The sequence below is a fragment of the Populus nigra genome, chromosome 5 (genome assembly GCF_951802175.1).
Source record: "Populus nigra chromosome 5, ddPopNigr1.1, whole genome shotgun sequence".
NCBI lineage: Eukaryota > Viridiplantae > Streptophyta > Magnoliopsida > Malpighiales > Salicaceae > Populus > Populus nigra.
In genome coordinates this window covers 4054379-4079461 of record NC_084856.1, presented here as the reverse complement: position 1 = coordinate 4079461, position 25083 = coordinate 4054379, and the positions used below count along the sequence as shown (strand labels likewise).

Below are 25083 nucleotides of genomic sequence, written 5' to 3'. Positions count from 1 at the left end.
CGCTTTGTTATGTTCATGTAGAGATCTAAATCAATAGACGGATACAATGATGTAGATACGTGATCTCTCCACGCATGCCACAAATTGACATATTGTGCATGAACCACCAACCAATCGTCTTCCTCTTTTCCTCGATTATTAATATCATACATGTTATCAAGTGTGTCAACATCAACATGTATGTGTTGATGCAATCCAAACTGATGCATTTCATGATCAGGGCAATACACCTTAACTATGGCAAAACAATGCATATGAACCATTACTAGCCATAAATTACTTCCTTTCATGCAAAATGGAGATACGCTTCCAATCAAATCAACAATATACGGTGTTCACATCACCTATGAAACCACAAAACATATATATTTATAACATTCACACAACAAAATAAAGTTAAAAAAATGAATAATTCAATTCACGCATGCCTTGTAAGCCTCATGTGAATCCAACTCGCCCCGATAGAACTCGTGAACATGGGTAGGATTTTATGTATAATGCTTAGACCTTTCTCGAACCCAACTAACATGTTCATGACAATTAAGTTAGACAATTTTTTTATAGAAATTTTAAATTTAACAATGTGTTCATAATTATTATCACTAAACTCTAATTGAAAATCCTCTTCCCGTAACAGTGTTGAGCATATGATTTCTCCAAACATCAGTATGACCAATGTGAAGATGCTCTCATGAACATAACTATATATTTACAATAAAAAAATTAGTAAATATTTAAATTAACTATATTTAATAGAATATAATATCAAATTATACATGTAGAAATAATAAATATCCATCGATTTGTTTCCCATTTGACATGCATTGTGACATGTGATGGTGGGCTTGCATAACCATAGGATTATGACATGTGTGAAGCTCATTCAGTTGTGAAATCTCAATGAATTAGAATTTATGTGATATCCTTTACGTAAATACCATTAACATAATGGTTCATGTTTACACTGTAATTGCACATAAGTTGTGGTTGAACATTGCGCTTTGTATTGAAGAGAATTTTTTACATGTCACCGATTAACTGTCTTTATCAAATCAACCTTGGTTCAGAATATTTATCCAACCTCTAACTCAATATTTAAGACTGAATTCCTACGAATCAAAGCTCATCATATAAGCAAACCCACCAGCATCTTCAACTTCAAGAACAAGGGGTCTCATTGTTTGGATCATTGGCTCACATTGCTCATCTTCCTCAACTATATCATCTGCATAACAATTATCTTCCTCATCACTTGGTTTAGATTCATCATAACAATGTAGAGTTTTTATCATACCCAACTAAGGTTACATATAAACCATTTCTTGAACCGATGTTAGGTTTAATGCATCACCAACTGTCCTAGATAGACATGCTACTTGTGATGATTTTGTGGTCCTTTGACTGTAACTTGGGACTCGAGTCAACTCCAAACTCGAAGAGTTTCCTACTTTAGGTTTTTTACTCAAGTAGAACTCTAATATTTACAACCAACCTGTTTGCGGTAAATAACATAACCATTGTATTAAAACTCATATCTCTAGTAATGGGCACATCGATATAATAATTCAGATGCACCCCACTCAACATCTTCTAAGTAACATCAACATCAAATTCGGCTAAATTTCACCCATTCCTCGACATACTTAGTTCTTTAATTCGTCAAATGAACTATTTAACCTCAAGCTACATAACTCGATACTTTATCCATGATAAATGATATCATTATCACTTTTACCACTATAATAACATAAAATTACCACTATAGAAGACATGTTCTGTGAAAAATCACAATAAAACACAATGTTAATTTGTCAATATATCAAATTATTCAAGTTACGTTAAAAAAATCCAAAATTAAAAATAAAACATAAACTTAACCCTAACACTAACAGAATCAACATAACATAATTCATTGATTTTTCTTAGTAAATAAAACAATATGCACACTTGCTTAACTAATTTCATATCTAATTAATCTTCAATTAGGAAAAATCAATAAAAACCTTAACCTAAACCTTAAAAAAAATTCCTAAAAATTCACAAATTAACAAAGTAAAATAACAAATTAATAGAGAGGAATGTGAATATACGTCAAATAGGTTAAATGGGGAGCTAATGTATGGTGGTGGCATTAGTGGTAATAAAGGTTGGGATCAACCTTTGTTGTCACGGGTTGATGGCTAGAGAAAGAAGCGACAGTTGAAAAAAGAGAGAAAGGTCATGTTTGTCGCAGAGATGAGAGAGAGATGATATTTTTTGGTGTTAAAAGCTAAGATGAGGTTGCTTGAGTTGAGAGCGGTGCTGGAGGGTGGAGAAGCAGTGGAAGATAGAAAAAAAGAAGTAGGGAAAGAAGAAAAGAAAGGGAACTGCAAAACTAATTAACCAAAAGATTATGCTAATGTTAAATGCACCTTGCGCAACCAATAAATCATGCATATAGTATAAGTGTGATAAGTGGTTGCGCATTTAGAGTATGTTTGGTAATGTGGTAGCGGTTGTTTTTTAAATAACTTTTCGTGCCGAAATGCATGCCAATGATTTTTTTTTATTTTTTAAAAATTATTTTTGATATCAGCACATCAAAACAATCCAAAATATACAAATCATATTAAATTTTAGTAAAAATTAATTAAATTATTTAAAAATACAGTTTGCACCGCGTTTCCAAAAAAATTTTTAGTCTAATTATACTAGTTTTCCGCTACGCTAATGGGGAGACCTCCCTCGTGATGTGCTTGTGCTGCTCCAGAGAGTTTTGGCCGTTTAGTTCTTAACTTGTAAGATCATTTGGCGTCATGCTAGAGAGGTATTTGGTACCCCTATAATAAATCTTAGATGTCCCAATATCATGATTCCTTAGAATGTGGTTGCTTTTTAATAACATCATTTTTACTATATTTAAGAATCATAATTTTTTAAAACATTTGTATTATCATTGCTAGAAATAAAGCTATTAGCTGGTGAGTTTTTTTAAAAAAATAAAAAGTTTTAATGTTTTTTTCTGATGATATGTTTTCTTAATTTTAAAGGAATGTTATGTTATGCCTCAGAGAATATGGGATTCCCCATAACATAATATATCATGCATGTATATTTATATTTACCACAAAAAATAATCAACTCCGCAAGTTAGAAAATTTAAATTTGTTTGGCTTTATGATTCAAACTGAGATTTAAAAAAAAAAACACATTATTTTTAGTGTGTGTGTGTGTGTGTTTGTCTCTCTCTCTCTCTCTCTCTCTCTCTCTCTCTCTCTCTCTCTCTCTCTCTCTATATATATATATATATATATATATATATATATATATATATATATATATATATATATATATATATATATAGTTTAAAATGCTCAATACCTGAGATAGTATGATTCGTCGTTTGCAAGGAGGGAAAATTCAGAAGGGAGAAAACCTACGGTGTGATGATCTGTGAGCATGACAAAATTCTGAAATTTCCAAGAACACCCCATCTGTTTGTAACATTCCTGCACTGTCGACAAGTTGTGCTGCAAAAAACAAACTGAGGTGAGAAAAGATTGCTTGCCAAATCTGTAAATAAATGGCTGCTAATTACTCAAAACATTTAACCAAGATTTCTTAATAAGAAAGCGTTAATTTTTTTTTCCGATTAGCACTAACCAAAAGAGAATTAAGAGGTGCAAGTGATCATCCCATCTTTGATCTTTCTGTCGACTGAAGGGGTACTTTGGACGCGGCGTCCGTCACTGCCGATCTGATTCGACAACAACTCGCTCGGGCCACGTAATTTAATTTATCAACTAAAATTAGCCTAAATATAGTATTTTGTTGGACCACAAGATACGTTTTTCTCTCTTGCAAGTGACTTTTCACTGTCCTAAACGTTTGTCGAGATTTATAGTGGTCTTTTGTGTGTCTACTGTTGGTCCAAAATTTATAGTAGTCTTTTCACTGTCTTGAACGTTTGTCAAGATTTATAGTGGTCTTTTGTGTGTGTGGTTGGTCCCTGCTAGTGATGTCGACGGCTAACGTATTCTAATTACAAGAACCAAGAAACCAATCACAGTAAAAATCTAATATATTAATGTGTGCATTGCTAGATGTACATGAAAACTTTTTTGCTTTTCATGTTCTTCCCGTATACGCCTTCCTTCTACCATCTTTAATATGGGGTTTTTTTTTTCTTTTTTTTGTTAGCACCTTTTTATTTTAAATATAGATGAAATAGTATAGTTAAAAAAAAAAATGGTATAGCTTGTGCATGTCATGACTATGAAACACAATGCACATGAGAAACGAGAGAAAGAGAAAAAAAAAATGAAAAAAACTCCTCCAATTACAACATTATTGATACCATCAAAAAATTTGTTGTAATTCATTCTAGAACCTCCATGTAAATATACAAAAAAAAAAAAGAGGAAAAACAACCCAAAAAATCAGAAAAAAAATAAATTTCTTTTTTAAAAAGATGGATATATATATATAAGTGGAGAGAACATGAAAAGCGCTTAGAAAATTGTTAAAGACTAGTTGGGGAGGATCAAAATATACAAAGTTGAAAAAACTAATTATCTAATCTTGATTGATGAGGGCCCTGATGATAAGAGAAAATTGAATTTCAAAAGGTAAATTCAAAAACTGGATGTTTAAGGACTCAATTGAAATTTTTCAGGGTTTAATTAAATTTATTGAGGGCTCAATTGCAAAAAAAAATTATTTTTGAGTTCAATTTGGGCTTTAACTAGAAGAAATTAAAGTCTAAAGGTTAAATTGAATTTTTGAAAAGTTAATTTGATAAAATTAGCGACTTAATTGTATAAATATTGGAGTTTGATGGGCAATTAGAGACTTGATTGAAGAGATTTAAATTTAAGGATCAATTTGTAAAAAGCATGAGACATCAGGTATTGACATTGGTTTAATCAGGAGTCAAATTAAAAAAACTTAAAAGTTTATTAGCCTTAATTTCTCGGTGGCTAAGCTAAATAACAATTCATCCGGTTCATGTTCAAAACGCACCGTTTGAAATAGGAGGTAGACGACATGTCGTCTACCTACTATTCTTCTTTTACTTTAGGGGATTTTAAACTAATTGAGTTGGCATCTTTAAACAAATTAATATGAAGTTAGGGGTGATTATTTTCGGTTCGGTTCGGTTTTTACCTATAAAAACAATCAAACTGAAATTTTGTAAAATTCAAAAAAACAAATTGAAATCGGTTCAAACTGACCTGTTTTGGTTCTATTATATTCGATTTGGTTTGGTTATTTTATATTAGAAATCAAAAACTATATTGTTTTTTTGGTTTTTTTTTACTTTCTAATGGGTTTGGTTTTGGTTTGGTTCAGTTTTTTTTTTATTCAATTTGGTTTTTCGGTTTTAGGTTTATGAAATCAAAACCAAACCGAACCGAATATTTTTTAAAATTTTCTAATCGGTTTTTTTTCATGGTTCGGTTTTTTTGGTTATTTTTTTTATTGTCTCAGTTTAATCGGTTTTTCAGTTTTTTCACTCAACCACATATGAAGTTACAAACCTCCAAATCAAGTAAGCTTGGATCAAAACAAAAGGTGTGCACCTCTTCTACCATCTTTAAGTAGTCTCCAATGATGCTTACATCGGAGTTGCTTCGACGAATTCTCGAAAGTGGTCAACTTAGTCAGTCTTGACTATGACATCTATTTTCTAAAACCACTTATTTTTTTCATATGTTCACACTTCAAACATTCTTAATGAAATCTTATCAATGGTTGAACATGTTTCTTGCAATATCAAAGGCTAAAAATAGCTCTTTGGTCTTCAAGTTTAGCAAAACCATCAAAATCTCAGAAACCAAGTTTGCTACAAAACCACCATTGCAAAACTAGTAAGGTTTAGAGCTTTTAGTTGTTAAAACATACCCAAAACCCTCTTATTTGGACCAGAGGGTGAAGCATTGATCAATCATGATCAAACCTTGATAAAAAAAAAACCTAGCAAAACATCATAAATATCCCCTGAAAAACCAAAGAAATGAAAGAAAACAAGGAAAAAACTTATTCTTTGAGTTCATGAGTAAATAAGTTTATTTCTTGGCATCTAAGAGCTAAAAGAATAAGTTGAACATTGAGCAAAAGATTGAATTTTTGAAGGAAGAAGGGCAATAACTATTATGAGCTTGGAAGGTATGAAACCTTCATTTAGTCTAGTAAATGATGTCCATAAGACACACTTTTTTTAAGTTGGTTGTTGATATTCCTGAATACTTAGATGATGTTTGTTAAATTGATTTTGATGAAACCTTCACTTTATCGAATCGGGTTGAAATTTTACATGGAGTAACTTGACATTTTTTTATCTCAAGTTAAAATGTTGGAGAAATCAAGGTTCATGAAGGCATTGAAAGAATATGGACAGTTGGGTAGAAAAAAATAGGGGTAAGTGAAGGGTAAAACAATCATTTAGAAATAAAATCCAACTTCTTCTTCTCTTTAAAGATGGTATGAGCTACTACAAAATAAGGAAGAGCAAAGAAATTGAGGGTTAGGGTTTTCATGCTTTTTCCATTAAATTCATGAGAGAAAATTGTGAAATTAAGAGAATGAATGCCTTAAAAAGAGTTTTAATGAGTTTAAAGAGATAATTAAGATAAAATAAGGTTTTTAAGCTTGAAGAAAGAAGGAAAGTAGAAGTTAGAAAGATGAGGAAGAGAAGGTAAAGGAAAACTTGATTTCCTTTGCAAATTTCTTAGAATACCTTGTGATTAAAAGATAAGAATCATCTTTCTTATGTTTGATTTTGGTTTTGGCATGAATTGAATTTTAAAATGCTGAAAGAATTATTATGGAATGTTTAATTTTATAGGATTGAGTTGCTGTAATGATAATTTTGGTTTAAAAGCATGTTCTTAGACATGAATAACAAATAGGTCTAATGTGAATTGAGAAAAAAAATGAAAGAAAAATATACCCTCCTTTAGTGGGAAGATTATGGCCAAGATACAAAAAATTAGGGGAATGATTGTGTCGTATAATTGTGTGTGTTTAACATGTAATGATGTATTGATAATGTGTTTGAAAAAGGTTTAATTAAGTAAACTTGTTTGAACATGGATCAATGATGGAATACTTTGGAGTTTGAAATTAAGAAGGATTGATGTTATAAATGATTGTGTTGTGTAATTGTATGTGTTAAACATGTAATGGTGCATTGATAATGTGTTTGGAAAAGTTTAAGCAAACTTGTCTAGTTATAGATGAATGATTTGTATTGTATAATTATGTTGGTTATTGAAAGACTTGTGTAAATGATGCTAAAATATGTATTGAATGGAAATGATTGTCTTGAATGGTGAAGAAATGCATGAAAATACATGGTTATGAATCAAACATGCAAACTGAAAATCTAGACAGTTTTATCACTCGACTCTTAGCTGAAATTAAAATTAGTAAATGAAGGAATTTGAAATATGTTTTTTTATGAAAGTTGAAGCTAAGGATATTAACTTTCAAACGTAACCGACTTTATTTAATTTGGAGTTATAAAACTCTAGATATGGATAAAAAATAGAAAGAAAGTCAAACTGAATCTTGCTAAATAGATTGCATGTGCTACAATAATAAGTTGTTTTGGGTGTGTGGATGGCAAAATTAGGTTTTGTTTCTTGCATCAAAGTTTTAATTTTATGTTTTAGCTTTCCAAATAGATAAAACCAAACTTAAAACCGAGTTCTATAACTCTATTTATGATTAAAACACTGAAAAATATATGGGGTTGGGTGGATTAAACAGGGTAGGACTAATCAATTTCAAATCATTGCTAAGAATTGCTATTGATAGGTCTAATATTTTAATTGATAAGAATATGGATGAAAATTAAAAATGAGTGCATATATGGGTCATGATGACAATTGTGAATATCTATGAATGTGGGTTGTTATGATCGAAAGAATACAAGCATGCGTTGTAGATATTAAATCAATTCTCAAAACATGATGGAATTAAGTTATAATATATAAATGTTTGGTAGTATTAAGGAGGATGAATATGTGAAATATTTATGAAATAAATGGGTTAGACTAATATTTATCATGTGTGGGAGAAAATGCTAGACATTGAAAATTGTAGACGAAAAGGCTAGGATATTAAATTTGATTATAAGGTGAATATATATATATATATATATATATATATGTGTGTGTGTGTGTGTGTGTGTGTGTGTGTTGAGATTAAGAAGTTATATTGTCAAGTTATAAATGATAAAATGAGTATTGGTATGAACTAACAAAACTAGTTGGTCAAAAATAACATAATAAGTATTAGATATGAATGAATATGATTAAAGAACAAAATAATTTATTTCAATCATAAATGATGATTTGAGTGACTATGTGAGTTTTACTATTAATATGAGGAACTCAATGAAATTTAGGAGGGACTTTGAAATAGCCAAACTTGGTGTCAAAGGTTTCTATTCGATGAAGAAAGTTTGATGATAGTGGCTTTTGACCTTTATCTCCCCTGAAAATTTAGATTAGGCTAGAGAGATAAAAAAAAATTGTTTAATTTTTTTATCATTTTGAAGTTGAGAGATTAGTTTATAGATGTTTTTATGGTGTTTATTAAGTGTTTTTATGGCATACTTTAAAAAATAGAATCTTAAACGTAAAAACACACCAATTCGATTTTCCAACCACCTGGTGGTTGGGATATGAAATAGCATACAACGTTTCGTTTATATTTTTTTTTAAAAAATAGATGGATGACATGTTATCTGTCCTTTAGAGAAAAAAAAAAAATTTACTAGGTGTTTAGGCCTGGCACCAAACACATCTATCCTTTTTCTGATTGGGCCAATAGTTTGCCTCGACTCTTCTTTTTTTTTTTCATTCTAAAAAAGTTTTTTATAATGATAATTTGTCTACCCTTTAATTTTGACATGGTTATAAATAATATTATAGATTTTTATTGGAATGGTTATAATTGTTTTTTCAATTATTATGTATATAATATGAAAAAAAATTAATAAAACAATAAATTTCTCGGGGATATTTGTTTGAATTTATTATTTTATTTCTCAAAATTGTATATATATTATTGACATGATTTAATTATATTTATTATATTGTTTGCTTTCAATTACATATATAAAATATTAATATAATATTTTGATATTTTTTAACTTGCGTTGACAATAATAAAATGTTTTTTCTAATAATAATTCTAGTTAAAAAAATACTTTCTCTAAAAAATAATAATTTCTCCTGTCACACATAGCGTGCGGGGATCAAACTAGCATCAACAAAGCTCCATCGCTCGGCAACGATTCTTTCGCGTGTCGCATAGCTGTTCTCTAAAGAAGTCTAAAACTTACTCCTTAGATATATATTCCTTTCCGGTTGTTATTTCGACAAATTAAAGCAAGTGTGCCCTTATCTTCATATTGTTGAAAGCTTCCGCCATCTCATTCTGGGTAGCCGGTGAGCTGGCAGGGAAAAAAAAACACGACTACTTTAGTATCTCCACTTGTTAAAAGCCCAAACCACCTCGGCACCGACTCTTTATTCTTCTTTTTTTTAAAAAAAATAAAATAAATAAAACTAGCTTTGTAATTGTACCAGCATCTATATTTTTCTTCCTTTTTCTTTTGAGCACTAGCCGTTGAAGGGCTTTGACCAAATGATGGAAACCAATCCACAGCTTGAAAACGTCCAAACACTAACGGGCATGATTCAACTAGGTAGCTATACCGTTAGAGACCAATTATTTTCATGGATGTCAATGTCTGTCTCTTCCTCTTTATGACAAGCATGTTGAATTAAAATCCCAAGTGGCAACAACTTTCGGAAAAAGAGAAATGAATATTACGATTTATCTTCTTCTTTTTTTTAAAAAAAAAAGGAGTTATTAAAGTTGAGATCCTAACTAGAAGCAGGTGTGAATTCTATTATTTTTCCAGATACATTAAATCTTTTCGATTCCTCGTTAGACAAAACCGCGTATGAAGTATATGATACTTGCTGTCTTTTGCTAGCTGGAAATACCAAAAACACCCTTTCCCACTAGAAGATTCTTCACCATAACCAGTTTATTCCCCAAACTACCCTCCTCGTTGTGTCCTCGGCCAGCAGAATCCTGCCTTTTTCATTGTGTTTTTCTTTTTTTTTTTTTGCCATCGAACACAACAGACCAAAGCAACCACATTATATAAACACAACAGCAAAGAGACAAACATGGGGCGCATCAAAACCGAGAGAGAGAGGGAGAGGGGCAAGGGTATTGTATTTTCTATTCTTGTAATGGCGAAGAAGACATGGTCGTTGAAGAAGGTTATGATGAAGAAGGATCAGCTGTGGCCATGGAAAATCTCTGGCATCAAATGGAAACGTGGTCTTGATTTTCAGTTGAACATAATAGACAACTTGGTCTTCAAGGTTCTCTATGTAGCTGAAGCTGTTGTTCTTGTTTCCACTCTCTGCTTCTTCTATCTCTGCTGTGGCTGCCACATATGAATACTTGATTACCGGCTGCCTGGTTTTTCTACTCATCTATTCTTTCTTTGTTCTGGTTCTGTATTCACCTTTTTGAGTCTGGGGTTTCCAGATTTGAGGGTTTGTATTGGAATTAAGAGGAAAACTGATATAATATCTAATTTGATTATTTGGTTTTGTAGAGAAAATAAATGTGAACAGCTGTCACTTCTTATTGATTTTCATGGTGAAGTCATCAAAATCTCTGCTTCTAATAGAATCGCAGGGTGTGTGTTGTCTCCTGTTAGCCATAATTTATTTCATCTGAGATGTCCTTCGACTTCCAATGTTACTGTGTAGCTCCTCGGAATGTTACGATCGAGGGCATATGCGCAGATGAACTGAGGACGAAAAATGTATCAGATCAAAAGGGATGAAAACTGTATTTTAGTCCATAAGGTTTTCAGGCCCCGTAAATTCAATGTTTCGTGTCTTTACAATCCGAAAATCTTATCTTTCACATTGTTTGTGGAATTGAATTTCATTGTTTCCATTATCAATATATAAAAGATAATAAAAAATACAGATGATTTATGTGGTTTAATAATTTAGAACTACTTTAAAGGTGATATCTTATGAGAAACTAACGGTAAAAAAATATAAAAAAAATTTATTAGGCGTCACATCAAATTATTTTTTCATTCAAAATTTTAAAGTAACCCTAAAATCTTTTCAGCTACTAAAATGTAAAAATTAGAAAAGACTCATAAATAAATTTTATCACGCTAATAATGCTTCCAACTACACTAATATATGAAACACTTGACATGTGCTCCTTTTCCTTCTCGATTTTTAATAACAAAGCTGAAAATAACCTAAAATGGGAAGTGGAGCCCTTACTAGCTTGCATTCTTGTATACCAAAACACTTATGTACTTTCTCCATGACTCTCCATGTAACAAGTATAACTTACCAATACTTTGATCTTTCTGTATTCTATACCCAAAATGAGTCATTTGAGAGCTTTCTTAAATACACAATTGTCATAGTCACTCATAAAGTAACCATGTCCAAGGATAAAAATATAAAACATTTTATACCACTGCATCAATGACAGTTTCAAACCATACAATGACTTCTTCTATAATACATCTGGTATTCCTTACCTTAAATAATGAAACTTTCTAGTTGATGCACAGAGTTTCTCTTATTCAGCTCACTATATAAAAAAATTATCTTGACATTTAACTGCTCAAACTTTAAGACAAATAAATTAACCATAATAAAACATTACATGGGTGTTACTACACTTCATAATTAGAGAGAACACTTAATTGAACTCAACATGTTTTGTTTTTGTGTAAAGCTCTCAACCACTAGGTGTGTTTTACACTTTGCATTCTCAACCCCTGTGATTCTATCTTTTCTCTTGTAAACCCATTTCTTATCAATAATCTTATGACTTTATGGTGGTTTAACAAAGTGACTTGGTCTTTTTATTCATAGAAAATATCAACTAAGAAGACTTTTTGCAATAAATTATCTTTTTATAAGAACAAGATTCATGTTTATCAAGATTCTTTGCTTTATTCAATGCAAAATCAACCGAATGATTATAACTAAATTTTTTATTAGAAATTGAAAAGAAAAATAATTCCAACAAAAAAAAAGAAATTAAAAGAATAAGAACCAAATTGAAAATAATAACACACTATAGACTTGGATTAAATGGTAAAATTAAAAACTAGTAAAACTTTTATAAAAGAGCCAAGGAAAAAAAATCAAATGAATAAGGACAAAATTTTAAAAAATATATATATATAGATTGAAATTAAAGGACTAAATTGAAAATACAAAAAAAATTTACAAAAAAATCCAAGGACAAAAACTAGAAATTAAAAAAAAGGTCGAAGTAGAAATATAAAAAACAAAGAAGACCAATATGCAATTTATGAAAAATAAGAGGAAAAAGAAGGGGAAAAGGACCCCCTAGTGAAAAGCTGCTCGTTCACCACTGTCACGTGCCATAACTGATGGAGAGGAACGTGACATTGCATCCAACAACAAAGCGAAAGAGTAGGTTTTACCATCGATGTTGCTGCACGTGCTGATCAAATTGCACAAACATCTCGCACGCACCAACATCTTTTTAAAATTTAGTATTATTTAATTTGTGTTAAAAAACTATAATGCCCTCAACAAAACAATAAAAAAAAAACTTAAGAAGCCCTTATAAAAAAGTTTAGAGGACCTTATTACCTCCATCAACTAAGCCGAATGTTATTTGATTCAGAGATAAAATAATCATTTTATTGTTGCAATCCATAATAAAATGTGTTTGGTATTGCAGTAAAAACATTGTTTAAACACATTATTTAAATCCTTTGCTGGCGAGGAGACAAACTCTGTTATGGTTGAGGCTGGCATTACGTTGCTGAGGGAGGATGAAAAAGAAAAAAAAAACCGGGGAGGGGGAAGGTATGGCTGGTTTGAGACCAAGGAAGAAGAGAGTAAAAAGCTAGGGGGAGGGTTTCCAGAAATAGCCTTTTCCTGGGGTTTTCTCCGCCTTTTCTTTTCATACTCTTTGAGATCTATATTTAAAGTGAACAGAATTTCTATATGTGAGAAATCAAGTTTCTATCAAGCTGTTTTTTTTAGTTTGAATTTAATTAAAAATCAAATTTAAAAGTAAATAACTATTATTATATTGAAAATAGAGATTATCTTGAAAATAAAGATAAATGATCAAAGTACATTATAGTTCTTAATTTTCATATAAGTTGATAAATCATACTTTTCATCAAAATAAATCTCTGATATTTTAATTTTATATTTTAAACCTTGTAAAAATTAAAATAAAAATTAATAAACCAAAATTAAATTACAACAAACAACATGAAGCATTAGTTGCCTGCACCAGCAAACAGCCCTAGGATCATCATAAACAATATATTAACTAACTTTTTTTATTTTTGTAATAATCAAAGTTAGTATAAAAATATCCTTTACTGTTCAAAAAAGAAAAATCATTCAAAATAACATATAAGATTAAAAATTCTTCCGTTTAAAAATTGTAGAATTTTTTTAACTTTAAATTAATTATTTTTAAATTGTTTTGATATGTTTTATTAAAGATATATTTTTAAACACATTTTCATGTACTTTTGCAGAGTTACCCTTACCACTTTCTGTATTTTCAGTAGAAGGACGACAATCATGCGACCAAACTTAAGAATCACATAGGACTCGATTAAGAAACGGGTAATACTCTAGGGACCAGATTGTACTCTTCTCTATTTTTTAGTTTTTTTCGGATGAAGCTAGCTCAAGGGTCAAGTCTCCGACGGCAGCAACATCATAATGTATAAACCCAGGAGAAATGCTCTCCATCCCCTAAATCGATTCTAAACCTTAAAACAATTTTTTTTTATATAAGAAAAATGGCAACAGCAGCAGCAGCAGTCCAAAGATCTCAACTCCCCTCGATAAGCACAAACGCCTCTCCCTCTCCCTCCTCCTCTTCTCCTCTCCAACGCCTCTCCACTTTCAAAACCCCTTCTGCTTCTTCTCCTCCACCATCTTCAACCACCGCAACCTCTTCTGCTTCACCTCTAGACTCTTTCTCCAAAGATCCATTCCTCTCCCCATTCCTCTCTCCCTCCTTCTCTTCCACTTCCTTCTCCTCCGCCGCCCTCTCCTCTGGTTCCCCTGCCTCCACCGCCGAACACCTCCACCATGCAATTCGCCTCCTCGAATCCCAACTCCGTTCCGAAGTCCTTTCCCGCCATCCCCACCTCTTCCACCAACTCTCGTCCATTAAAGACGCTGAACTCTCCCTCTCCACCCTCCGATCGGCCATCTCTTCTATGCAGTCTTCTATTCGCCGCGTCAGATCCGAGCTTTCTGATCCCCATAACGCTATTAAATCAAAAACTATCCAGCTCTCCAATTTGCATCGTACCAACCAAGCATTACAACACACTATTCGCGCTCTGAGGTTGTCGAAAAAGCTTCGAGATTTAATTTCTGCATCAGAATCAGAGCCTGAAAAATTGGATCTTGCCAAGGCAGCGCAATTACATTACGAGATCTTGACAATGTGTAATGAGTATGATTTGAGAGGAATTGATATGGTTGACGAAGAGCTGAATTGGGTTAAAGAAATTGGGGAAAAACTGCGCAGCCAAGCGATGAAAGTGTTAGAGAGAGGAATGGAAGGATTGAATCAGGCAGAAGTAGGAACTGGGTTGCAAGTTTTCTATAATTTAGGAGAGCTGAAGGTGACTGTGGAGCAATTGGTGAATAAGTATAAGGGAATGGGAGTGAAGAGTGTGGGCTTGGCATTGGATATGAAGGCGATTTCTGCGAGTGGTGGTGGGTATGGGCCAGGAGGGATAAGAGGGAGTGGGACTCCACAGATTGGAGGAGGGGCAAAAGCAAGGGAAGCACTTTGGCAGAGAATGGGGAATTGTATGGATCGGTTGCATTCTATTGTTGTTGCTGTTTGGCATTTGCAGAGAGTGTTGTCCAAGAAGAGGGATCCATTTACGCATGTTTTGTTGCTTGATGAGGTTATTAAGGTGAGAGGGATTTATGATTTTGGTCAGAATGTTTCTGTTTGTTTGCTGGTTTTATATGAATGCTTCTATATTGGTTATGGATCGTGGTGCCTTGTGAACTGCTAAGCAGAGTTTTAATTGGTTTGTAGTGTTATTCTTCTGTTTTGGGTTGATCCTGTACTAGAAGTTGATAGCACTAGTTTGTAATGTAATAACCTCTGCATATCTCTGTACCACAAAACGAAGTTTTTGATCCCCTGTTGTTGAATATAGTTGAATTTATGTGTCCTTAAATAGCAAATTCGACCACCCTGATGTCTAGATAGAAATATCGTTAAGAGTAGGCAGCAGGTCTATAATGGACTCATGTGAAGCGATGCACTGTCCGCAATCCAGTGATTAGCGATATATAGTCTAAACTCGTTTATTTCTTGGTGTTTTTCATTTCCAATAATCAGATATAGTAATTTTATGTACCTTGTTCTCTTGATTATGCCATATAAAAGCTTCCTAAGTAGTTCAGGTCGTATTGATGGTTTCCTGTTTTTTGATTGATTTTATGGGTCATAAACAAATCCAACAAAGAAAAACTCTGATGCTTGCGCATTTTTGTGGAGAGAGGGAGATTTCTTTGGGCCTTTACCTTGATTGCTGCTTGATTTTCTGCCACATTTCTGTCCGTCTCTTTCTTGCTTACAATAAGCTGATATTCTTGTAGGATGGTGATCCCATGCTAACAGACCGGGTTTGGGAGGCACTTGTGAAGGCTTTTGCTAGCCAAATGAAATCTGCTTTCACTGCATCAAGTTTTGTTAAGGAGATATTTGCTATGGGCTATCCTAAACTCTTCTCCTTGACAGAGAATCTACTTGAAAGAATCTCACATGATACAGATGTCAAAGGGGTTTTACCAGCTATTACTTTGGACGGAAAGGAACAGATGGTTGCTGCCATTGAAATATTCCAGACAGCTTTCTTGGCTATGTGCTTAAGTCGCCTTTCAGATCTTGTGAACACTGTTTTCCCGGTGTCCAGCCGTGGGAGTGTTCCTTCCAAAGAACAAATCTCAAGAATTATCTCCCGTATCCAGGAAGAGGTTGAAGCAGTCCAATTGGATGGGCATTTGACTCTTCTTGTATTTCGTGAAATAGGCAAGGTTTTGCTCCTGCTTTCAGAACGAGTTGAATACCAGGTAATTTGGTAAAACAAATAGTATTTTTTTTGTTAGTTCAGGTTTCTCCATTATGTGTTCTTATTTTCTGGCATATCATATGTTATATTTGTGGAGTTGTTATCTATATGACACATAAAAATAATCCACTTGCATATCCTACTTGAGTGTCACCTTAATCCTGGGCTTGATGTGTTTTTTTTTTCATTTTTTTTTTGCAAATAAAGTTTTTTGGATGATATGTCCATGTAAAATTAGCGCAATTCTAAACAACATAAACCAAACTACACTGAGCACAAGTAGAAGAAATGCAAACCATCATATCATGGTGTCCACAGTGGGTTCCCATCATGCTCCCCACAATCTAATGGTTGGCAAATTTTTCATGTCTTGTTTGTGTAGTTTGGTTGTGTGATAAAGACTTCCTCGTAAAATTATTTTCCTGTTATCGGTTGTGTTATATTGTTATTTGTAATTGCAATTCTTGTTTTATTCAAAGGGTGACACATGGCTAATTTCTGGTACCATCATATTAACTAGCTTTGCATGCTTAAAAATCTCGGTTCAGTCAAAGCAACTGCCATCATAGTTTTATTGAGTGTGCTATCTAAATCTGGTGATTTAATGCTAGTGGTGTCTTCATATCTCATGGTGTTTTCTGTTTGATTTCTGATAAATTCCCAAATGTTGGAACTTAAGGATAGAATAGGTTTTATGCTGTAAACTTTTTTCGCCCTTGTTTTCATTTGATCATCTTGCTGTACTGTGCTGTATATTACTTATGTGGCTGTGCCATTTAAAATAATATAAAGCAATGAAGAATTTTCAAAGTGAATGTAATTGGATTCTTTAAGGGGTAGTTTTCTCATGATTTTTGTGGTGGAGAAGTCCTTTCATATATGAAAAAAATTGCTTTGGAATTTCAGATATCTGCAGGTCATGAGGCACGCCAAATTACAGGTCCTGCAACTGCAGCACAAGTCAGGAACTTTGCTTTATGCCAGCATTTACAAGAAATTCATACACGTATATCATCAATGATTGCTGGGCTGCCCACTATCGCAGTGGATGTGTTGTCTCCTGCACTGGGTGCAATATATGGGGTAGCTCGTGACTCAGTGACTCCCCTGTTCAAAGCAATGATTGACCGTCTTGAGTCATGCATCCTGCAAATTCACGACCAGAACTTTGGTGCTCATGGTATGGATGCTGCAATGGACAACAATGCTTCACCTTACATGGAGGAGTTGCAGAAGTGCATTCTTCACTTTCGTACTGAGTTCTTGTCGAGGCTCTTACCTTCTTCAGCAAGTGCTACAACAGCTGGGACAGAAACTATATGCACCCAGCTTGTGAGAAGTATGGCATCACGGGTTTTGATATTCTTTATCAGACATGCCTCTCTTGTACGACCTCTTTCAGAATCAGGGAAACTGAGGATGGCTAGAGACATGGCTGAGCTGGAGTTAACTGTAGGCCAATATTTGTTTCCTGTACAACAACTTGGACCACCGTACCGGGCACTCCGAGCATTCCGGCCGCTTATTTTCCTGGAGACATCTCAGTTGGGAGCATCTCCTCTACTTCAAGATCTGCCACCAAGTGTCATACTCCACCACCTTTACACCCGAGGCCCTGATGAATTGGAATCACCACTGCAAAGGAACAGGCTTACACCTCTGCAGTATTCACTGTGGCTGGATTCTCAAGGGGAGGATCAGATTTGGAAAGGTATCAAAGCAACTTTAGATGATTATGCTGCAAAGGTTAGATCAAGAGGAGACAAGGAATTTAGCCCTGTATATCCTCTTATGCATCATTTAGGGTCATTGTTGACAGAGAATGCCCCCGTGTCCCAAAGGCATTAATAACAAGTATACACCATGTAAATCAGCAAATTTTAGACCTCTACCTTCATGTGAAGGTTTTCCATGAATCTTTATTGTATGTGTTAGTCGAGGAAGCTTCCTACAGAGTGGTGCTAGTATTGCTCCACAGGTACAGTTTTCTCTTCATATAATTTTCTTCACTTAAATTATAGTCATTTTTGTCGCGTGCTAAGTGCATGTAACCACGGAATTCAATGAATAAATCAATTCTCCTGGAACAATGTCAAACTCCAAGCTAATTGTTCCTGAAATGTCTAATTGTTTTTATTATCAGGGCAGAAATTTCACATTTGCATCTTGAAAAAACTGTCATTTTTCACCTGTAACTTCCGATGTAGGAATTTTGAATTTAGCGTCTTTGATTCTCTTACAATTCTAACTCAACTCTCATCCCGAGTAGCATACCAGCATCTAATCTCACAAGTTGTTTTAACACTTGCGTTCTGGGATTCTAGGAACAATGAAGCCAGTGGTTTATGTATTAATATCAGTCTTATATTCTATGGCTTGATGATTCTTTCAGAGCTTTTAGAACCTCCACGCTTATCAACTCGAATATTGAGTTCTCAAGGCCCAAGGGAACTGGATAGCTCATATGCAGCCTGCTGTCTCTGTCCTCTTTCATATGCGTTTACACTCTAAAGCTATGTTTGGTTAGGGCGATGAAACCGAGGATAGAAAGGGAGAGAAAACAAAGAGGAGTCGGAATCAGGTTTGAATTCCCTTAAATCTTAGTGTTGGATAAGCAAGGAGAGGAAAATATGGAATCCAAATCTGTCTCGCTTGGTTGGAAGGAGAAATGAGAGAAGAAACAAGAGAAAGGTAAAAACAAACACGAACAATATCTTCCCCTTTGCAAATCTCTCCATCTGGAAAGAAGAAAATGACAACCTAATCCTTGGGCTTCTCTTGTTTTCCGTCCCTTCTTGGTCCACCGTCTCCTAGTTCCACAGGAACAAGCATGGTGTAAACACACCACCACCCCTTGTTTTGCTGGAATCCATACCGTCACGAACGCCAATTTTTTACCTTACCCACTACCGACTCGATGGTAAGTTGGAATATTAATCCGTCCAAGCACAGGCATACATACCTGTACCAAGCTCAGCGGTACAGTTCCTCCTGACTATGCTGGTAAAAGAAAGCCATTTTTTTTTTGCTAAAAATTTAACAACAAACGATTACTTGCCACCTTAGTCAGAAAATATATCGGCAGGAAATGCAATGGCTGGAGGCTTTGAACACAGATGAAAATTCTGACTGGTTAATTCAACCATCTACAAATCTATGTCAGTCGTGTTGCTAGGTTTTGGCAATAGGTTATCCAAATCCAAGATTTAACAGAGAAGGAACCTTTGCTTCACCAGATTTCAGTGCCGTATGTTCAGTTCTCCTGCTCAGTTGATCTAACATTGGTTAAAAGTCATCAAAATCAGCTTAATCTTTGCTCTTTGACCAGATTCTTATGCCATAACATGGTTACCTTTTAGTTGTTTGGAATCTAATGCAAGCTTTATTTGATCCAAGCCCAGAAAACACATGATGGTTTCTTTCTAGACTGCGAGTCTTGACCATTGACCATTTGATTATAATTTATGTACAAACTTAAAAGGGCATATCCGAAATCTAAAATTATTCAATTAATCGGCAGGGGATCTTTTGTCATACTGTGTTCCTACTTGGCAGGTTCATGCATGTGTGGTGCTGATCGGATTTGTTTTTTGTCCCAAGGTGGATTTTACTTGAAGTAATCTGTAAAATCATCCCTTGCAATGTAGACTAGTACTAATGCTAATTTATCCAGGAATGGGTGGACTCCATAAATCAAATGATTGAAGTTTTCTGAGCATTTCTTTAGACTCTTGTTTTTTCCTCCTAATCATCGTCTGAGTAGGAATTCCATTATCATGGAAGTGGTGCATAAGTTTCCTCCCACAATTGCTAGAGATGTTAATCCTGTCTGATCAAGGAACAGGAGATGTTACTTTAACAAAGAAAAACTTGGTGATTGCAATTAACAGCAGTAATGATTAAAATACAATTAGAAGCATCCTTTGCTTTCAAGCCCTATCTGACCATATATGATCTGGCTAGGAGTTTATTTATTGCTGACAAGGTAAATGACTCATTTTGCATACTACCCTACTGTGCAGAATTGCAGCTTCTTCTTCCTTCTTTTTGTCACAGGCAGGATACGCCATCTCACATAATCTGTAACTCCTACAACGATCAGCAGGCTTTCAGCATCGAGGAATTTAGGTCTGTATGTGCTACATAGGGCTATCCATCACCATAACTGTAGCGTGTAGGGTTAGGTAATTTATGATGTGTTAATTCTGGAAGCATTGCCTAAAGATAGGCACAGAATGTGACCCGCAGCAGGGTTAACTTCATAATTAAATGGAGGGATTGTCCTCACATTTTCCTTTCACATTGCAAAAAGACAGTGAAAGCCAAAATTTCTGATCTTGATTTGACATTGGATGTTGAAATAAAAAATGACACATTCTATCTCATGGAAAATCTTTCATATCCTTTTCATACTGTTTTAAAGAAATCTAACATCAACATATACTCGCATTTTTCAATATCAAGAACTGATGTGATCACTTCTGTCCCATGACAACTCCTCAATACTTGCATAGAACTTAACAGTAACGAGCTCGGATGGCTGTTAATAATTCCTCCAACTTCTTGGTTTATTTTCCTTTGCAAATGGTGACCACATCATTGCATCGTTTTTTTTTTCCAGATCGAAATTCGCAATATTTTGAGAGAACATTGATTGCTACTTGATAAGAGTTAAGTTATCAGCGCCCGTGTGTCTGATGCAATAATTTAATGTATTTCTTGACAATATAAAACTCAAACTTCAGTTGTTTTTTTCCTTCAAATTTCAACATCCTCCCTGTCTCAAATGGGATGTGACTAGAAGCACAAGCAAAAGAAAACGAGTCCATGAATAGTAGGCTGCGTGCCCTCGATGTCCTTCTAACTCCCACACGGCCCATTGATCTCATACTAGCATTATTTTATCTTTGCTTTCTCTCACCTTAAACCAGCTTCAGGAATTGACCCTCCCTCCATGTAAATACAAACCTTAGCATTCTTTGATTGGTCGAGTCTTACATTTTGACAATGAGAGACGGATAGAGAGACAAAGCGCACAGTATAATATAGGTGGAAGGGTGGATGGAAATTCCTAAAAAGATATTGTATTGAAGGAAGGATATCTACATCATTTTCAGCATCTTTAATTTAATTACGAATAGTGTCTTGTCCTGTCTCCACAATCCCTAAACTTCGCATATATTTATAGCTCTTAGTATTTTCCGCTTAAGCGAAGAAACCTGAGCAGATTCCAAACTAAGGAGCATTGAAATTATGGGAAAGAAAGTAAGTCAAGCATCGATGAAGATTTCTAAGAATGAAAAGAATCAACTCGGCAGTTTGATAAAAGTTCTGCGGCCGAAGGTCTACATCACTGACAGCTCAAGCTTTAAGAGGCTTGTTCAAGAATTAACTGGCAATGGCAAGACAATTCCCTCTCCACCACCTCCCTCTAAACCCCAAACAGTACTTGAGAATGTCGCGGTTGTAAATGTCGAAGCTCACGGAGAGCCTGTGAGTAGCATGGAGACACCCATCGATGCATCCATCGATTCGCTTGAGTTTGGCGATCAGTTGGTCTCTTTTACTGAAGAGCTAAACCAGCCTTACAATCACGGAGAACCCGAGAGCAACATGTATACATCCTTTGATGCATCGGTCGATTCACTTGAGCTTTGCAATCAGTTAGTCTCTTTTACTGGAGAACTAAATCAACCTCACAATCACGGAGGACCTGAGAGTAGCATGGAAACATCCTTCGATTCATCGGTTGATTCATTCGAGTTTTGCAAGCAGCTAGTCTCTTTCACCGAAGAACCAAATCAACCTGACAATCATGGAGAACCTGAGAGTAGCATGGAAACATCCTTTGATGCATCAGTCGATTCATTTGAGTATTGCAATCAGTTAGTCCCTTTTATTGAAGAACTGAATCAACCTTACAACCAGTTACATTTCGATGACGTTACATTAAATCATCTATCAATAAACCAACAGATAGATATGTTAACAGGTCAAGATTTCGAGTCCTTGCTTCTGGATATCGAGCAGTATCCTTTCTCTAGCAGTTATTCTCAGACTCACATGCTGGAGGAGGTCAGCATATAAGACTATGAATTATATGGCTTACGGTGAAGGGCCGCGTTGTTCTTTCACCAGAACAACAGGAGGCAAAACCTGTGCAGGGTTTTACCTTGTGATATATGTCTTTTTGTTCATATTTCTTAGTGTGTGTGTGTGTGTATATATATAGAGAGAGAAGGAGATAATTAATACACAGGGAAACATTCGTGCACAATCAACTCCCTGTGTATTCTTTGTATATATAGAGAGCCAAATATTATGTTCTTAAATTTCTTTGCTTTGTATATCATATGGCCTTCATGCTGTTGTATTAATTATTCCGGTAGACATAGAGTAATATCAAATTAATTTCCTCATTGCTGTGTATATAAATTCAGGATTTAATTTAATTCCGTGAGTTGTTGAGATAATAAACCATTCCTTACCTCTTACAATTGCCCGTGCTATTTCAGACCAATTGCTTTTTCTACCGATCCACAAAAGGTTATTTATTTTCATTCTCAGATGCCTTATTCTAATGGGAAAGGGGTATTTATAGGCTAAGCATGAATAGGTTTAACTCACATACATGCATGAACTCCTTATAATTCATTATATAAATTGAGAAGACTCTTCTGAAATAAATAAGATAAATGCATTACAGATTAACTCAATAATTCATGAATCTTTTTAGGATACAAGTTTAGATTCGGTGTCAGGTTTTTGGATCACGCAACATGGCAGTTATCGAACCGGAAGAGGAATCATGCTGGGCTAAAGCCATTCTAAGAGGACTCCATGTTGTATGGTTATTGTTGCCAAGGTATTTGGCTGCTCGCATGGCTGCCTAGCTATGATACAAGCTTACAACGACTCATTGCACAGCTAGGATCGGTGCTGTAAGCATGCCATGCATCCTTTTCTGACACTCTTCCTTGTACAATATCGATCTCTACCGGGAAGCATAATAGCTGTTTCCTTCCACTGAGGGCTCCCTCATTATCATCAAAAGGCTAAGACTCCTAACCTTGAGAAGTTTTGATGGCTGCACTATCAAGGAAAATTATATCAGCAGAATGATCTTTCTCATTTTCTTTTCAAGTAAATGTTTCTTGCTGTAAGAAATAAAATTACGATTGTTTAGAGTAAACTAAACTATCCAGAATTAATAAGCAGATAATAAATGAAAGGAATAATAGAAATTGCATGTTCATATTTTTCATAAAATAACCAAACTACATGCAACAGAAATAAAGTAAATACTGAAAATCTAGAACAAAGTGTATAGTGTACTTGTTGATAAATTTTAGACAAATAAAAGGAAATAGCAAACTTTATTATAAAAAATTATACCCTTTGTCTTTAAGATTAATTTGGTCGTCAATCGGCGTAAACAATCTTAATTTAAGTAGCCTTGCCTCTCATGAATTTAATAACACCACCTCAAAAAATTGCACAATCTTTGAAGATCTACGTGCTAGAAAATAGACTCGATTGTCTCTCTTCGACGTAAGAACCCAAAGTTAGAACAGGACTATAGATAGGGAAGAAGAAAGTAGAAAATAGGAGACGAAGATAGAAGAAAAGAACAGGTAGAAGAAGACTTTTGCTCAGTTTTCATATACTGCACAATCCCCCATCCCCTATTTTTATAAGGGACTCATCAGCCCGTTTCAGGGAAGGGAGGTCCGACAATTCTTTTTTCTTTCCGAAAAAAAACGCAAAAATGAGAAAACTCAAACTTGCTTAAAAAATTCCCGGGTTTTCGTTCAGACTAGCTGTGGTCCGGAAAATGGAGTCCCCGATGAAACGTGAAAAAATCCCGACCAGAAGAATTTTTCCCAATAGATTCACAGTTAGGGACAAGAGGAAAGCATCTTCAGTACTATCAATCTCACCTTCCCCGGCTTCTCCTTGTTCCAGCGGCGAAGGCTGGATCGGAGCATGTGGCTACATGAATTAAATTTGTTAATTCTCTTCATTTTAATCCTCTACTACTCATCATTTATAAGACTTTAATTCCATATTTCTTTTCACTTTTAAATACACAAAAAAATTATATAAGTGGAATGATCTTTCTCACTTGCTTTTTAAGCAAAGTGTTGCTGTAAGAAATAAAATTGCAACTGTTAGAGTAAAATAAAAAATCCAAATACTTTGCACAAAATACAATGACATTTTGACTAGGCCTGAATGACCAACCCTTTCAGACCATTCAGGCCATGCTCAAAATAGTTTGCACTAAGATGTACCAGTATACCAGTGCATTTAGTCAGCCCAAATGGATTATCCATCTCCGCAACACTCTGAGCCTTTCGACAACCATTATTTAGATCTTGACCTAACACCCTATGAATTCATATGCACGCACCTAGGGGAACCGTTTGCAAGGAAAAATCACAAGCTCTAAAGGAGTCGTTACGAGACTCACATCTACTTGCTCATAAGCTATTAGTTAGGGGGGTGCGCAAAATAATTAATAAATTAATTAAATTAAAAAAATAAAAAAAAAATTAACTGAAAAAACCGAACTAAAAAAAAACCGATTAGAATTTTTAAAAAACTTCCGGTTCAATTTGGTTTTGGTTTTGTAATGTTAAAATTAGTAAATCCAAACCGAACCAAATCTGTTCATGTTAAAAGAAAAGGTACTATAAATAAAAAGAAAATGTTTTATATTCTAACCTAAACCCAATAACCCTAGGAGCCACCCCCTTTAAAGACACACAAACACCTCTTTCCTGTCTTTATTCTTCAATTTGTATCTCCACTCTTCAGATCTAGCATCTCAACAACACTCCCAAACCTTAACACTCAGTAGTAGTCAAACCAGAAGAGGCCATTTCTTCTTCTTCTTCTTC

General features: G+C 34.4%; 1 protein-coding gene across 1 annotated transcript; it reads left to right on the top strand.

Moving 5' to 3' along the window:
• The first annotated feature begins 13758 nt into the window (after nucleotides 1-13758).
• LOC133694709 (conserved oligomeric Golgi complex subunit 5-like) lies at nucleotides 13759-18270 on the top strand. Its single transcript, XM_062116376.1, has 3 exons — nucleotides 13759-15010; nucleotides 15708-16181; nucleotides 17087-18270. The coding sequence occupies exons 1-3, from the start codon at nucleotides 13871-13873 to the stop codon at nucleotides 18026-18028; spliced, it is 2556 nt and encodes an 851-aa protein (XP_061972360.1). The 5' UTR covers nucleotides 13759-13870; the 3' UTR covers nucleotides 18029-18270.
• Nucleotides 18271-25083: the final 6813 nt, after the last annotated feature.